Raw genomic sequence first — 16,427 nt, 5'->3', positions numbered from 1 at the left:
AGAGAGAGAAAAACAGACAGAAAAAATAGAATGAAAATTTCCCGCGCTTTTTCTAAATAATGGAAGGTACTACTAAATTATTCATGATGTTTAAAGTAAACATTGAAGAGAGAGAGCAAAAACCTTTTTTTAGAATCCAATGTGTAATATGCTCGGGAACATAATACACTTTTCCTGTGTAAGAATATTTTTGTTGAGAGAGTTTTGAGTTTTGTTATTCTTTTTTATTTGAGCTTGCCTGTAAGAATATTCCATTGCCGCGCGAACTGCACGCAATCAAAATGCTCCAATAAATGGCTGCCATAGTATCGAGGGCGATTAAACTTAGGTAAATACACGCAAGATGGTAGCTCAGTTACATAGTTTGTTTACATTTTTTTCGAACTGGATGGAACACAGTAAGTTTTCAGCTCAAGTTTTACTTTTCTATTTCATACATTTTCTATTTTTTAAGATTTCTACTTTTTAATTTCAACAGCGGGGTAACCCAAGCTTTCCTTGATTTCAACCGGGGGAATCAAAATTTTCAGTATTTCCAGCGGGGTAAACAGAAACTTTCATGCCTCAGCCTGGGTTTCCAAAACCTTTTGCCTTTTTGCCCGGGTTGACTTATTTTCCAGCGGGGCTTAATTTTGGGCTGTTTTTGAGCATTTTTTTCACCGGGCTACTCACCGGGGCTGATCTGACCGGGCCACTGACCCAGGGGTGTGTCTGAACGAGAAAAATATATCCTATATTGTACGAGTGAAAGTGTGAAAACTGGCTTATCATCAACTTGAAAAATATCAACAAACTTTTCTCTCTTCATTTGTGTCTCTCTTTGGTTTGTTTTTCTCTTCCAATATTTTATTCTTTTAGTTTTATTTAGATGAAATTAACATCAAAACATTCGAAAAAATTATCGAATGGTCATTAAAAAGATCGAAAGATTCTTTTCATGAACTCTTTTGATATGTTGTTGTGTATTGGAAGCAAAAAGAAAACCTTTCTAATCATAAAATTGTGCAAAATATGATCTCTCACTTAACAGTTTTTTGAACGCGGTCTTGTATTTGTACGATACAATATGAAATACAGCATTTATGTACGCGTTTTTAGCCAATCAGATTGCTTGTATTTTTCATGTTGATGATAATAATATTTATTATTCTATACAGATACAAAACAAATCAAAAAGCAATGGATGAAGAAATAAATAAAGTAAAACGGGATTACCACCATTGGGAAATGATATTAAAAAATATAACCGAAGCGGAGCTCGATTTTGTTGGCCTTGAAGTCAAGAAAGGCAATATACTTGACATGATCTGTCACTACGATGAACGATACCCACCGAGTCATTCACTATTCCCGAGTATCATGCGAACATACACAAGCGGAAGTGTGGCTGAGAAACTGAATACAACATATTCAGATCTTGATAACATATACGAAATTGGACCAGGAGTTGTCCGAAACAAAGTCAAGAGCAAATCGGACACTGTTAAAAGGGCGTTATATTACGTGGAAACGGAACATAAGGGGTTTTACCAGATTGAAGATCAAGATGGGGATTTTCTATACCCGATCCTTATTCAAAGAGCACTTTACCATCAACTAAAAATCAATGATCCGGAACAGAAAGCTAATGTTCTTGAAAATAACCTTAGTGTAGATTCAAAAAGTAACCCAAATCCATCTATATGTACGGCAAAAAGAGATAAAGTCATTGCTCTACGCTTGGACCAGTGGCCGGATGAGATCCAACAAAGTTTCCTCCAAAGAAATCCCAATCTCGAACGTTGTACAGGTATAGTGACCGTTATTTAAAAAAAGCTTTTTTCCAAACGTCTCTTTTTGATAGTGGAACGATCAAATGATAATGATGAAATCGATCTAAATTTAGAACGCCATGTAATCAACGTATACAAAAGTTAATTACTTTTCTTAATCATTTTTTTAGAAATTCCATTACTTTTGGTACCAAAAAGTCACCCAGAAAGCAAAAGTCCAGAAGTTGAATGGCGATTGTCATTTTCATTGGTTGAAAAAGAAATACTTTTGAATCTGCCGATATCCTGGCGAAAGGCTTACCAGATTGCAAAGAGTGCATATCGTACATTTTACAATGATTATATGGGAAATTTTTCATTGAAAGGTCAGCAATCATACAAAGAAAGTCTATTGAAGAGTTATCACATTAAAACTGTTTTAATGTGGTTAAACGAAGAACAACCAGACTTCGACCAAAATGATATTATAGGTTTACTGCAACTAATTTTTGACCGTCTGTTGCAAGCTATTGATGAATTAAATCTCCCTAATTACTTCATTCCAAAGCAGAATCTTTTGAGCATTAACTCATTGACTGATTCAACACAAATAAATGAACTTAGAATAATGCTTAAAGCATTTTCAATGACTCTTAGAGAACCCCCTGATCTTTCTCAGAGCGATGATGTAAAAATGCGCTGTTTTAAATTATCAATCTCCGAAGGAGCACTTTCGATGCTCAAGAAAGTTCCAGATGGGTATCGTTTTGGAGAATCAAGAAGTAGCTACTTGATGTCCTTTTTCAAAGATTGTATGAATAGCTTTTTGACATTCTTCAACGATCTGTTTCACTCTAAGTTTCGTGGTTTGCATTATATTTCAACGTGCAACATTCAACCGATAAACAGGTCATTTTATCATCTAGCTATGGTGAAATTTGGACTAGTTGGTCTAGAATCTAAAGTGTTTTCGCTATCAAAACTTTTAGCAGAATACTTGGACAGATTTTGGAATTTACAGAACATGCCTTGCCCTGATGAAAAAATTAATACCAAAATTATGGTTGATTTGCAACTCGATCAGGAAGAGATGAAACAGCTCCAAAATAGCGATATAACGAAATTATTTAATGAGATCCATTCTGAGATCAAGGAAGATATAGCACGGTATGAAACCAACTTCGACGGTGAATATATAGCTACTCGTAGTGGGTACAACTGCCTTTGTTCAGATGCTGGAAAACAGATGACTTTTACTGAAAAGACCATAAGAACTCCGGTCGAAATCTTCCAAACCCTGTACGAAATACATTTAAAGCAACACATTCAACGTGTCAATCAAATGGTTCAGAATCAACTACGCGAGGATGAACGAATAAAATCAGAACTCAATCAACGACAACAGTATCAAAAGGAGAATCGAGAGTTTCGAGAGGCTCTATCTAAAAAATATGAAATGGATGAAAAACGACGCCACAATGAAAAAATACAGCGCATGTCACAACGAGACCAGCGAATGTTTGACATGGCAAAAAGAGAGGAAGAAATTGGACCATGGGAATCTGATAAACAAATCGAGGCAACCCAGGCGCAACAAGAAGCTGACCAAAAAAAACTCGAAGCAGACCTTGCACAAGAAAAGGCTGATCTGAATCAAAGGGAGATCGTTCAAAGACACTGGGAAGCAATTCAACAAGATTGGACTCCGGAGGAACAATCTGAAATAAATGACCAGGAAAATTGGAAGTCACTTCAATGGTTCACAAGCTGGGAGAGAAATCTTAACGGTATGAAAAAAGACCGTGAATATCGCATAAGACAACAACAAGCAGACCGACAAACAACGGCATGCAGACGAAAAACAAAGTGACGTATACCCAATACAAAAGAATGCGGATGAAAAACAAAAGGACGCCGACAAAGAAGAGGAAACAAATGTTACCACAAGTGAATCGCACATAAAGCAACGCGAAGTTAGTCGAATACAAAGAGAAGCAGATCGCATTCAAAGGGAGGCTGATGATTGCCAACGTCGGGCAAATTGTGAAAGACGACGTGGAAATGAAGAACAAATAAGATTCGGGAGACATAATTACGATACAAATCCAGAATCATTCAAAATCAATATTGATGGTCGTTTAAATTGTGCAGATAGAATTCAACTTGAAGCAAACGAAAAACAACTAGAAGCGGATGAGAAACAACGAGCAGCCGATGAAAAGCATCGAGGAGCAGACGAAAACCAACGAGATGCAATTGAAAAACGACAAGAAGCAGTCGAAAAACAACGGCTTTATTGAAGGGGTAATCAGATTGATTATTATTGACTATTGACCTGAGCAAGATCTCAGAAAATCTATTCTCCAGCTATTCTCCAAAGCCGAGATTTTTAAGTTAGTAGTTTTTTACTTATTCAGCGAGAAAACAATAGAATTTCAACGTAAAAACCGTGTGAAAATCCGTTTTCAGAAATTTGAAATTGTGATATCGCGAATTTGGAAAATAGTTAGAGACAAATACTTGAAGGTTTTACTCGGGACTGCAAGCCAAATATCTTGTGATTTTTTTTTCTTCATGTGATTAAGCCTTTAAGAAAAACTGTAATAAAAACAAAACAAAGCAACACGAACCAACTTACCAGTCTTTAGGTTGATTTTCCGATTGAGCATTGATGATGACAGAGGCTAATAACTTTTTGATGTGATTTTGATCGCGTAGTTGCTTCTCGTAGAAATACAAAGTGTTGTACAGATATGTGATCGGACGATCTGTAAAATTAACACACCATTAATTTTATAAAAGAAACAAGTGAAAAATTTGTTTGGGCGTTTGGGTAATTTATATAAGATAGAAATTTAGTAGAGGGCATTTTGTAAAATCGCTCGACTGTTTTGTTAGAAGCACTTGTTATACATTTTTGGAAAGCTAAGGGGTAGGGGAATCGAAATTACTATGTTTCCAATTTTTTTTCGGACACTTTGGTGTGATTTTCGGACAAATATGACGGTCTCAGGCAAAAGTCATATGGTTAAAAATTAATGAAAATTTTAGCTGGAGAAAACGGAGACCTGTTGTATATTTTTGGAAAGCTCTCAAAAAATTAGGATTAGAGATATATTGCAAGTATAGGTGATTTCAGTACCTAACTCGAGATATTGAGCTTCAAAAAGCGCAAAAACTGGACAAAATAGCTGTTTCTGGCTAAACACGGTTTTCAAGGGTTAATATCTCAAGTTAGGTACAGAAATCACCTATACTTGCAATATATCTCTAATCTTAATTTTTTGAGAGCTTTCCAAAAATATACAACAGGTCTCCGTTTTCTCCAGCTAAAATTTTCATTAATTTTTAACCATATGACTTTTGCCTGAGACCGTCATATTTGTCCGAAAATCACACCAAAGTGTCCGAAAAAAAATTGGAAACATAGTAATTTCGATTCCCCTACCCCTTAGCTTTCCAAAAATGTATAACAAGTGCTTCTAACAAAAAAGTCAAGCGATTCCAAAAAATCGAACAAAATTCCCCCTACTAATTGATCTATGCTTGTAAATAGTAATTCTTTTATAGCTAGAAATTATTTTTTGAATGATAATGATAAAACCTCGAGAGAAACACATATTATTGGGCATTTTTTGGCCAAATTTGAAAAACTCATAACGAACGGACGGACGAACGACGGAACGGACAACAGTTAATTTATAGGACCTTTACCGGGGTAGGACCAAAAAGTATGTAAGAACATAACTTTGCAAAGGCTAAAACATGTAATTCCGTAGGGAAATTAAATGAGAATACTTAATGACGAAAATAGGAACACTTCGTATAGCATCAAGAAAAACAGACACAACTCTAGGCTGTCTTTGGAGCTTCAATCATTGGCTTTAGGATTTTTCTCGGGAAAAAAAAACGTACCCATACCTTATCGGAGAAAAAGAGTCTGGAATCTATTTAACACAGGAAAACTTTTGGTTCTAGAGTTCGATAATAATTTAGTCATTTTGAGCAGCAAATTGACCAAGGAAAATTCAAGTCAGCACCCAAAGAATTGGTCACTCGCCCACGACTCCTTGATAGGGTATCCGATATAAAAGTACAGGGTGTCCCGAAAAAAAGTATCCAGTCCAACCACTTCTATAGAAAGAAAGTTCTTGTTCTTGAAACACACGTTTCACTAAATTTGCAATGTTTATCAAAGTTTCTTTCTGTGTCATATTAATAGACGATATCGGATTTAGATAAATGCAATGCATTCTGGTTTCTAGGGACTCTCAAAGGAATTATAATAGATCAATTATAACAGATTATAATTCCTTTGAGAGTCCCTAGAAACCAGAATGCATTGCATTTATCTAAATCCGATATCGTCTATTGTCATGAGACATCTTTTATGAATAACTTTTACAAAAAGTAATTCTCAATAACTTTAACGTCATGAAAATTGTAAAGAGAGTTAATCTATATATTAATAGCCGTAGTCTGTATGTGTGTTTGTTGGTTTGTTTGTTTTTTGTGTGTCACTTTCGTTTTCGCAAGCAATGTTTTGTTCTTTTAAAAGATGACTTTTATTTTGTTCTTGCTCCACAAATTTGTTTAACAATATTCGCGCCGTTTTATAAAGACTTTGTTTTGATTGATAGATGGATTAGACTTTTTCTTTTTTTTTCTTTCTTTTCTTTTGTTTTATGTTTTCGAATGTAATTAACGACCCTATTTGATTTGAGACATTCGAATTCTTTTCAAAACAAAAGAAATCTTTTAAACATAATCTATTAAAGAAAAGAACAAATTTGAAATAAAACACAAGAATCACATAACAAGTTTGTTAGAACAATAGCAACATTATAAATATACTAGCCGGTACCCGGCGTCGCACGCCGGTTTAGCTGTTTGCTGAACGCATTTAAAGTCCTTTGGATGTTGGGAAGGTGGCTTAAACACCCCTTAAACACGATGAAATCAAAATTAAAGGGAAGAATTCTCTTCAAAGTTTGACTTTATCCCTCCCGGGTGACGTATCTTTTAACCATATTTTGAAAAAGATTTTTGTGGCCAAAATGATCAGAAAGCAGAAAGGGCGCCATTCCCAAATTACACCATACCGGCGACCAGCGACGTCCGAGACGGCTCTGCAATTAGATTTTTTTTCTCGCTTCGCTCGCGTTATATTGCCGTAGTTCTTGATGTTTAGGAAAACTTTGATGTCAAGATAAGCGGAGTGAAATAATAGACATGACACGCGATTCGTCGAAAAAAAGGCAGCCCTGGGGGGGGGTACTTAGGCAAGAGAAGGGTATGGGGTATTGTACCCGGCCTTAAAGGTGCCTTTTTTGAAACATGGCAGTTTGAAAAATCGGAAAATCAAACTTCAGTCCCACTAAGAATCGGAAAAATAGGAAAATTTCAACTTTTTTCCCCCAGAAAGATAGAAATTTGGTTGAAATTAGTCCCAAAAAAGTGAATTAAAAATTCACACAATTTCCTTGTTTCTTCTCCTCTTTATTCTGCTAAGGGTCCAAGGGGCAGGGCCGAAAGTCAGCTCGCAACCATAGTCCCCCCGGAAGGCAGAAATTTTATGGTGCTTTTTATAAAATAACTTCGTCATAACGTCGATAACTTTTCAAATTCAACAATGACTTAGATTTACAGCAAATAATTATCGACATAGATGTTTAAAGGTCCCTTTTACGAAGAAAGAACTCTAGTTTTTACCGCCTTTTGAATGTATATTGAATGTTGCTGTTGTTCTAACAAACTTGTCTTGTGATTCTTATGTTTTTATTTTATATTTGTTCTTTTCTTTAACAGATTCTGTTTAAAAGATTTTCTTTTGTTTTGAAAAGAATTCGAATGTCTCCAAATCAAATAAGGTCGTTAATTACATTCGAAACATAAAACAAAAGAAAAGAAATAAAAAAAAAGAAAAAAGTCTAATCTATCAATCAAAACAAAGTCTTTATAAAACGGAGCGAATCTGATTTAACACATTTGTGGAGCAAGAAGCAAAAGTCATCTTTTAAAAGAACGAAACATTGCTTGCGAAAACGAAAGTGACACACAAAAAACAAACACACATACAGACTACGGCTATTAATATATAGATAATATTCAAAAGGCAGTAAAAACTAGAATTCTTTCTTCGTAAAATGGGACCTTTAAACATGTATGTCGATAATTATTTTGCTGTAAATCTAAGTCATTGTTGAATTTGAAAAATTATTGAAGTTATGACGGTGTTATTTTATAAAAAGCAACATAAAATTGCGCTATCACGCTTTTTTGTCTGCGTGTCCTAGCTGCCTTCCGGAGGGACTATGGTTGCGAGCTGACTTTCGGCCCTGCCCCTCGGACCCTTAGCAGTTAACAAAGAGGAGAAGAAACAAGGGAATTTGTGTGAATTTTTTAATTCACTTTTTGGAACTAATTTGACCAAATTTCTATTTTCTGGGGGCAAAAAGTTGAAATTTTCCTATTTTTTCTAATCCTTAGTGGGACTGAAGTTTGATTTTCCGATTTTTCAAACTGCAATGTTTCAAAAAAGGCACCCTTAAGGCCGGCACATACCCATACCCATAGCCTTCTCTTGCCCCCCCCCCGGGCTGCCTTTTTTCGAGGAATCGCGTGTCATGTCTATTCAAATTTCACTCTGCTTATCTTGACATCAAAGTTTTCTTAAACATCAAGAACTACGGCAAATATAACGCGAGCGAAGCAAGAAAAAAAATCTAATTACAGAGCCGTCTCGGACGTCGCTGGTCGCCGGTCCGGTGTAATTTGGGAATGACGCCCTTTCTGTTTTCTGCTCATTTTACCACAAAAAATCTTTTTCAAAATATGGTTAAAAGATACGTCAGCCGGGAGGGATAGAGTCCAAACTTTGAAGATAATTATTCCCTTTAATTTTGATTTCATCGTGTTTTAAGCCACCTTCCCAACATATCAAAAGACTTTAAATGCGTTCAGCAAACACAGCTAAACCGGCGTGCGACGCCGGGTACCGGCTAGTCTATATATTAATAGCCGTAGTCTGTATGTGTGTTTGTTGGTTTGTTTTTTGTGTGTCACTTTCGTTTTCGCAAGCAATGTTTTGTTCTTTTAAAAGATGACTTTTGCTTCTTGCTCCACAAATGTGTTAAATCAGATTCGCGCCGTTTTATAAAGACTTTGTTTTGATTGATAGATTAGACTTTTTTTTTCTTTCTTTCTTTTCTTTTGTTTTATGTTTTCGAATGTAATTAACGACCTTATTTGATTTGAGACATTCGAATTCTTTTCAAAACAAAAGAAAATCTTTTAAACAGAATCTGTTAAAGAAAAGAACAAATACAAAATAAAACATAAGAATCACAAGACAAGTTTGTTAGAACAACAGCAACATTGAAAATACATTCAAGTTCTTTCTTCGTAAAAGGGGACCTTTAAACATCTCATCTATATCGATAATTATTTTGCTATAAATCTATATCATTGCTGATTTGAAAAAATTATCGAAGTTATGACGAAGTTATTTTATAAAAAGCAACATAAAATTGCGCTAACACGCTTTTTTGTCTGCGTGTCCTAGCTGCCTTCCGGGGGGACTATGGTTGAGAGCTGACTTTCGACCCTGCCCCTCGGACCCTTAGCAGAATAAAGAGGAGAAGAAACAAGGGAAATTGTGTGAATTTTAATTAACTTTTTGGAACTAATTTGACCAAATTGCTATCTTTCTGGGGGCAAAAAGTTGAAATTTTCCTATTTTTCCGATTCTTAGTGGGACTGAAGTTTGATTTTCTGATTTTTCAAACTGCCATGTTTCAAAAAAAGCACCTTTAAGGCCGGCACATACCATACCCTTCTCTTGCTTAAGTACCACCCCCCCCCGGGCTGCCTTTTTTCGACGAATCTCGTGTCATGTCTATTATTTCACTCCGCTTATCTTGACATCAAAGTTTTCCTAAACATCAAGAACTACGGCAAATATAACGCGAGCGAAGCGAGATCTGCTTTCTGATCATTTTTGCCACAAAAATCTTTTTCAAAATATGGTTAAAACATACGTCACCCGGGAGGGATAAAGTCAAACTTCGTAGAGAATTCCTTCCTTTAATTTTGATTTCATCGTGTTTAAGCCACCTTCCCAACATCCAAAAGGACTTTAAATGCGTTCAGCAAACAGCTAAACCGGCGTGCGACGCCGGGTACCGGCTAGTTCTTTTTAATCATAATGACTGTTGTAAAAACAATTATTGTGTTGGTATATACTTTCTTACATTTTGTCAAACACACGCAACAACCTTCTACTCAGAATCATGTTCGAACTCGATACTTTTTTTTGGGACACCCTGTATAAAAGCCAGTAAAAATCCTGTTCGGAAAAGAAGCATATTCATTATTTCAAAACCGATTTTATTATTTAATTAATTAGTACTTAATGACCCATTTGACCTGTAGAAAACTCTCAAGTGAAATTACTTGAGAACTTTCTTCTTTTAACTATTTCATTGTTAATTTTATTGTATTGATTCTTTTACGCAAATTTTATCATCGATTAAGCAATTATCTCCTCTTTTTAAGCACTCAATTTTTTTCAGTTTGTGAACATTTTAACTTAGAGAATTTCATTTCAATTTTTACTGATGATGGTGATCGGATGACACCGAAACGTCTAAATATATGTTTTAAATTTTATTCAAATAAAATGAAAACGCTTATGTGCTTGAACTTTACGTTGAAAATATTCAGGAGGATCGAGCAATCAATTTAATTATAAGCAGATATTCAATGGGTAAAAGTTGGTTATGGAGTTTTATTAACCCGAGGTGATGTAATAATATTCAACGAGGCGAAGCCGAGTTGAATATACATCACCGAGGGTTAATAAATCAAACTAGCCGGTACCCGGCGCCGCACGCCGGTTTAGCTGTCTGCTGAACGCATTTAAAGTCCTTTGAGATGTTGGGAAGGTGACTTAAACACGATGAAATCAAAATTAAAGGGAAGAATTCTCTTCAAAGTTTGACTCTATCCCTCCCGGGTGATGTATCTTTTAACCATATTTTGAAAAAGATTTTTGTGGCAAAAATGATCAGAAAACAGAAAGGGCGTCATTCCCAAATTACACAATACCAGCGACCAGCGACGTCCGAGACGGCTCTGCAATTATATTTGCCGTAGTTCTTGATGTTTAGGAAAACTTTGATGTCAAGATAAGCGGAGTGAAATAATAGACATGACATGCGATTCGTCGAAAAAAGGCAGCCCGGGGGAGGGGGTACTTAGGCAAGAGAAGGGTATGGGTATGGGTATGTGCCGGCCTTAAGGGTGTCTTTTTTGAAACATGGCAGTTTGAAAAATAGGAAAATCAAACTTCAGTCCCACTAAGAATTGGAAAAATAGGAAAATTTCAACTTTTTGCCCCCAGAAAGATAGAAATTTGGTCAAATTAGTTCCAAAAAGTGAATTAAATTAAATTTCCCTTGTTTCTTCTCCTCTTTATTCTGCTAAGGGTCCGAGGGGCAGGGCCGAAAGTCAGCTCGCAACCATAGTCCCCCCGGAAGGCAGCTAGGACACGCAGACAAAAAAGCGTGATAGATAGCGCAATTTTATGTTGCTTTTTATAAAATAACTTCGTCATAACTTCAATAACTTTTCAAATTCAACAATGACTTGGATTTACAGCAAAATAATTATCGACATACATGTTTAAAGGTCCTTTTTTACGAAGAAAGAATTCTAGTTTTTACCGCCTTTTGAATGTATTTTTAATGTTGCTGTTGTTCTAACAAACTTGTTATGTGATTCTTGTATTGTGTTTTATTTTATATTTGTTCTTTTCTTTAACAGATTCTGTTTAAAAGATTTCTTTTGTTTTGAAAAGAATTCGAATGTCTAAAATCAAATAAGGTCGTTAATTACATTCGAAAACATAAAAAAAAGAGAGAAAGAAAAAAAAATAAAAAAGTCTAATCTATCAATCAAAACAAAGTCTTTATAAAACGGCGCGAATATCGTTAAACAAATTTGTGGAGCAAGAACAAAATAAAAGTCATCTTTTGGAAGAACAAAAACATTGCGTGCGAAAACGAAAGTAGCACAGACAGAAAGAAACAAAGACAGAAGACAGACAAAACGACATACAGACTACCGCTATTAATATACAGGGTGTCCCTAATTAAAGTATCGAGTTTGAACATGCGATTGAGTAAAAAAGTTTGTGTGTGTTATAGCTAAAACATAAGAACGTTCTCCATCACACAGGCTTATTACAAAAGGTAGTTACAACGTATAAATTAATCGTAATGACGAAGAAAAAAGAGGGAGAGCTTAAAATACAATTTTGTGAATACACACTTAAAACTTTCTACTCAATCGCATGTTCAAACTCGATACTTTAATTAGGGACACCCTGTATAGATAACCAACGAAAACCTATTGAATATATGTTTTATTATATACCTAGAGGCAAAAACAATACATTAATTATGTCAATAGTCAAACATTTCACTTAAAACACTCCCATAATCGGACGTTCGAATGTTTTTCTTTTTTTAATGATTTTTTAATTACTTTGAGTCATAAAATTTGTTCATGAAATTGACAATAAATTTATTTTAATGAATTTCTTTGATAACAACAAGAGCGACAAAAAAACTCAAACTTTGATAGCAAAATTTGAAGAAGAAAAAATCTACCGTGATATAATAGCCATGGTATATCAGGAATTATTCAATGGCTGTTTTTGCCTACAGGTATATAATAATATTCATTATTTATTTTTCAATCTGCCAAATAATATAGGTACAGAGAACTCTCGCTAGTTCGAACCACTATTATTCGAATCATCCTATAATTCGAGTCATTCCCCATCAAAGGGAGAATCTCGTTAACTGCTTTCTATAATTCAAATCTCTCTGTAATTCGAACAAATTAGACTTCCCGTTCGACTTCGATTTAGGGAGACTTAACCGTATCTAAAGAATAGGTTTTTTCCCTTACCATGAAATTTGAAAAGTTGGCCATACTCGTTTAGCAATGATTCTAATAAAGTCAAGTCTTTGGTTTCAATCAGCCGGTGAATGATGATGCCAAATACCTGAAAAACAATAAATAAAATATACACCTTTTCGACCGTAGTCGCACGGTCAGACGCGTGGCACTTTATTACTTAATTATCACCCTAAACTCGATCCAATCCTATTTTGACACATTTTTCTATTGTCTATAGGTGCTAAAAAAGGACTGGGACGGTTTAAGTGGGATAAAGCGGACAAAAAAATGCCCGCGCGGCAATTGGCGGCTACGGTCGAAAAGGTGTATTGAAAAGCGTTTTTTAATAGGCCTTTTCACAAATTATTTTCAGTGCAATGACTGCCTAGTTTTGAAACCATTACCGAGGTGATTAAATCCCTTCAAATGTGAATTTTTAAATAGAGTAAACTTCTTATGAACTCTTTTTGGAATCAATTACCATACAGCAATATTTTGAAAACGAGGTTGCAGTTGGGCGAATTGTCTAAGAATTTCGCCAGATTCGCCAAAATTTCTTTCCGCCAGATTTAAATTTATAGTTCAATTGCCAAAATAAATTCTCGCCAAATTTAATCTTTCTATTTAGTCTCTATTTCTCCTAAAAAACCTTTTTTTCCTCTTTTTTTAGCTAAAATATTGAACAAAAATGGGTCGTTCGCCAAAATTTCTTCTTGCCAAATTTAGAAATTTTATTAAACCGCCAAAATAAATCCCGCCAAATTGCACCAAAATTGGCGAATGGGCTCATTCGCCAAAATTTCTTCTCTTAAGGTAAGTCATATTTGCGTTCGCCGGTACTGGAAGAGTTAGCAGCGAATGAGATTACTAAAATCGTTTTGTTTAATTTTGTTTTGCTAGTTTTCAGAAGGTATCAAATGGCTTTCTTGAGCGCTTTTCTGATGTTGAGAAACATCTTATCTTAATAGAGTGACTGCTCCCCTGGAGGGAAAGGGCATTAGTAGTAAGTACGTCGTAGAACGTCAAATTTGAGAGTGTTAAATGTATTTCTAAATGAAACAGTTAACAAAAATTTCCAGGTACTTACAGGTATGAAGCGTAGACAGATGTTTCCAAAATACGTCGGTAGATATTCTAATGACCCTGGCGCCGGCGTCATGTTGTTAGCTTTCAAGATGCCTTCGTAAAAGAAATTTTCTGGGAATTGCTACAAAATAAAGAAGAAAAACACTGAGATGTTCAGATTTAGGTTTACTCAATGAAAACAGTAACGTAAGTTAGACATAATGGCTAAATGGGCTTTTCCAGAAATAGTCTGTGCCCCCCCCCCCATGTTGAGGATATCGGATATCCAGGGGGTTGACGAGTTTTGTTCAAAGGGTGGATATCCAGGGGGTAAAGTGTCTTTTCAAGTAAAAAATACGATATTCGGGGTTAAGCATCTTTATAAGAGAGGATATCCAGGGGTTGAGCATATTTTTAAGAGAGGATATTTAGGGGGTCTTTACTAATTAAGTAGGATATCCAGGGGGTTCGATACTTCGAAAAATTAATATCCTTAACAGTGGGGGTAAGCTTTTTTTCTGGAAAACCCAATAAAGCGTCAAATAGGATTTGGTGTAAAATACCAAATTTAGCTCATACTCTTATGTATGAGGAAGTATCTTGCATCGAAACTACTACATTTAAACTGCCGCGAAGCTTCATGTTCTCATACAGTTTGTTCATATAAAAAACGTGTACAAGAGATTGAAAATGGTTGAAAGAGATGATATTGAACAGAAGTTTTAAATTTCGCAAAAGGGGAAAGGCCTAAAATTCTCCTTTAAAAAAGGCCAGGCAAGATTTTTTTAAACTGCGCCATTTTGAGAACACTTGAAACTTGTTTATAGTAATCAAAAACAAAGTCAACATTATGACATACAATATCGAAAAGCTTGAATAAATATTTTACAAATGTGAAAAATTCGTTCAAAAACGTATATAATTAAACAGCGAAGGAAATTCTGAAGCTCTTCATAAAGTTAAGTTGGTGTATGAAAAAGTTTACGGGTGGAGAGATGAACCATATGGTATGCTAGAAGAGTTTGATAAACACTTTTTTGTTAGAAGCTAGTTTGTAAGAAAATCAAGACTGTAATTTAGAAAAAAATAAGAAGATCATAATCAGGTTTGATTATTTTTTCAATCTTTTTTAATTTAAGGTAATTCTGTATATTTAGGTGAATTGCATTTCAAGAAACACCAATAAAATTATGTTGGACTCAAAATTGTCAAAAAAAAATCAGCACATCAAGTCACAGCCGAAATACAGACGTTCGAATTAAAAGAAGTGTTTAGTTCTTAGATAGTTGCCTTATAGGTGGGGGGCGTACGGTTTTACGGAATTGCGGAAATCGACCCTTTTTTCTTCGGAATTTCGGAAATCAGGCAAAATTCCTTCGGTATTTCGGAATTCTGAAATTGTTTCGGTATCGGAAATCCGTGAATTTTTGCTTCGAAATTTCGGTATTATGAAGTTTTTATCCCCTTTTATCGGAATTCATACATGAAAAATAAAAAATTAGTCAAAACGGGGGAAAAAACCCCAAAAATAGGTATCGGAATTGCAAGTATTTTTTTACGGAATTTCGGAAATTTTGGCAAAATTGTCCGGTATTTCGGAAATCACAAACCCCGTACGCCCCCCCCTTATAGTATAGTATTAATCTCGTAACAGATCACCAGTTCAAAAAGCAACTCGCGATGCTTTTGTCTTGGTTTCAATTCAACGAATGTGATGATCTAACCTGCTTGCGAAAACGTGAAAATGTAATGCATATGGAAAAAAATATGTATCAAAATTATGAATTGGTACGATTTCGCGTAACACGATGAAACGTTAGCGACTGGGCTCTATGGTAAGGATTTCTGGTCGACGTATTTTTTGATGCGACTGTTTTTTGTGAGACTTAAGCGTTACCGCCGGTTCCTTTCATGGAACTTTCGTAGTAAAACGGATTGGGCTTTTCCAGAAAATTGTTTTACCCCCACTGTTGAGGATATTGATTTTTCGAAGTATCAAACCCCCTGGATATCCTACTTTATTAGTAAAGACCCCCTGAATATCCTCTCTTAAAAAGATGCTTATCGTATTTTTTTACTTGAAAAGACACTTTACTCCTTGGATATCCGCTCCCTTGTAAATATTTAACCCCCTGGATATCCACTTTTGAACAAAAATCGTTAACCCCCTGGATATCCGATATCCTCAACAGGGGGGGCAGGACTATTTCTGGAAAAGCCCATTAGCTCAGGAAATCAGTACAGTACAAGAAATCAGCTAGTTCTGTTTTTCAAACAAAAAAGACGACAGAAAACCGATTAGAGGCTAACAGCAGGATTCAAAGCCGGAAAAACTAAATAGAAGCTCTCGAAAATATCATTCGAAAATGATGACCTTATTTGCGTCCTTTTTAACAATTAAAACCAAAAGGGTACAAGGGATTTTGTGAAAACTCTAGATTGTTTTAATATTTACCGGAGATAAGAGTGGAAAAAACGGTAATTAAAATCCCTCTCGGTGACGTCATAAGTTATCATGTTTTTCTTGTGTTTAACATGGATGTTACTATTTACAAGGTGGGTGTAAGAAGGGAGTATTGTAAAGCCAACAAAGTAAGAAAAACTTCGTAAACCGGGGGTTCCATAGGTAAAAGGTGGGCGTAA

General features: G+C 35.3%; 2 protein-coding genes across 2 annotated transcripts in view; one reads left to right on the top strand and one right to left on the bottom strand.

Moving 5' to 3' along the window:
• LOC136820361 (mediator of RNA polymerase II transcription subunit 23-like) overlaps window positions 1-16,427 on the bottom strand; it is a 91,747-nt gene that overhangs the window by 21,311 nt on the left and 54,009 nt on the right. Inside the window, exons 30-32 of the mRNA XM_067076548.1 lie at window positions 13,807-13,926; window positions 12,729-12,825; window positions 4,390-4,519 (exon numbers count right to left, since the gene is read on the bottom strand). Of these exons, the coding sequence (XP_066932649.1) occupies window positions 4,390-4,519; window positions 12,729-12,825; window positions 13,807-13,926 (347 nt within the window). The remainder of the gene's footprint in view (window positions 1-4,389; window positions 4,520-12,728; window positions 12,826-13,806; window positions 13,927-16,427) is intronic.
• Window positions 1,157-4,037, top strand: LOC136820362 (uncharacterized). The gene is made up of 2 exons (XM_067076549.1): window positions 1,157-1,789; window positions 1,943-4,037. Exons 1-2 carry the CDS (start codon window positions 1,180-1,182, stop codon window positions 3,619-3,621), a joined length of 2,289 nt encoding a protein of 762 aa, XP_066932650.1. The 5' UTR covers window positions 1,157-1,179; the 3' UTR covers window positions 3,622-4,037.

Source organism: Clytia hemisphaerica, unplaced genomic scaffold (genome assembly GCF_902728285.1).
Source record: "Clytia hemisphaerica strain Z4C2 unplaced genomic scaffold, Clytia hemisphaerica genome assembly, whole genome shotgun sequence".
In the NCBI taxonomy this organism is placed as follows: Eukaryota; Metazoa; Cnidaria; class Hydrozoa; order Leptothecata; family Clytiidae; genus Clytia; species Clytia hemisphaerica.
Note: the sequence above shows the minus strand (reverse complement) of the source record. Positions and strands in the feature narration are given on the sequence as shown.

What these genes read in the sequence shown, in the direction of transcription:
- LOC136820362 (XM_067076549.1), top strand. Translation starts at nt 1,180, where the DNA reads ATGGATGAAGAAATAAATAAAGTAAAACGGGATTACCACCATTGGGAA. An exon ending in CAATCTCGAACGTTGTACAG is followed by an intron (nt 1,790 to 1,942) that starts GTATAGTGACCG and finishes TCATTTTTTTAG; the next exon opens with AAATTCCATTACTTTTGGTA.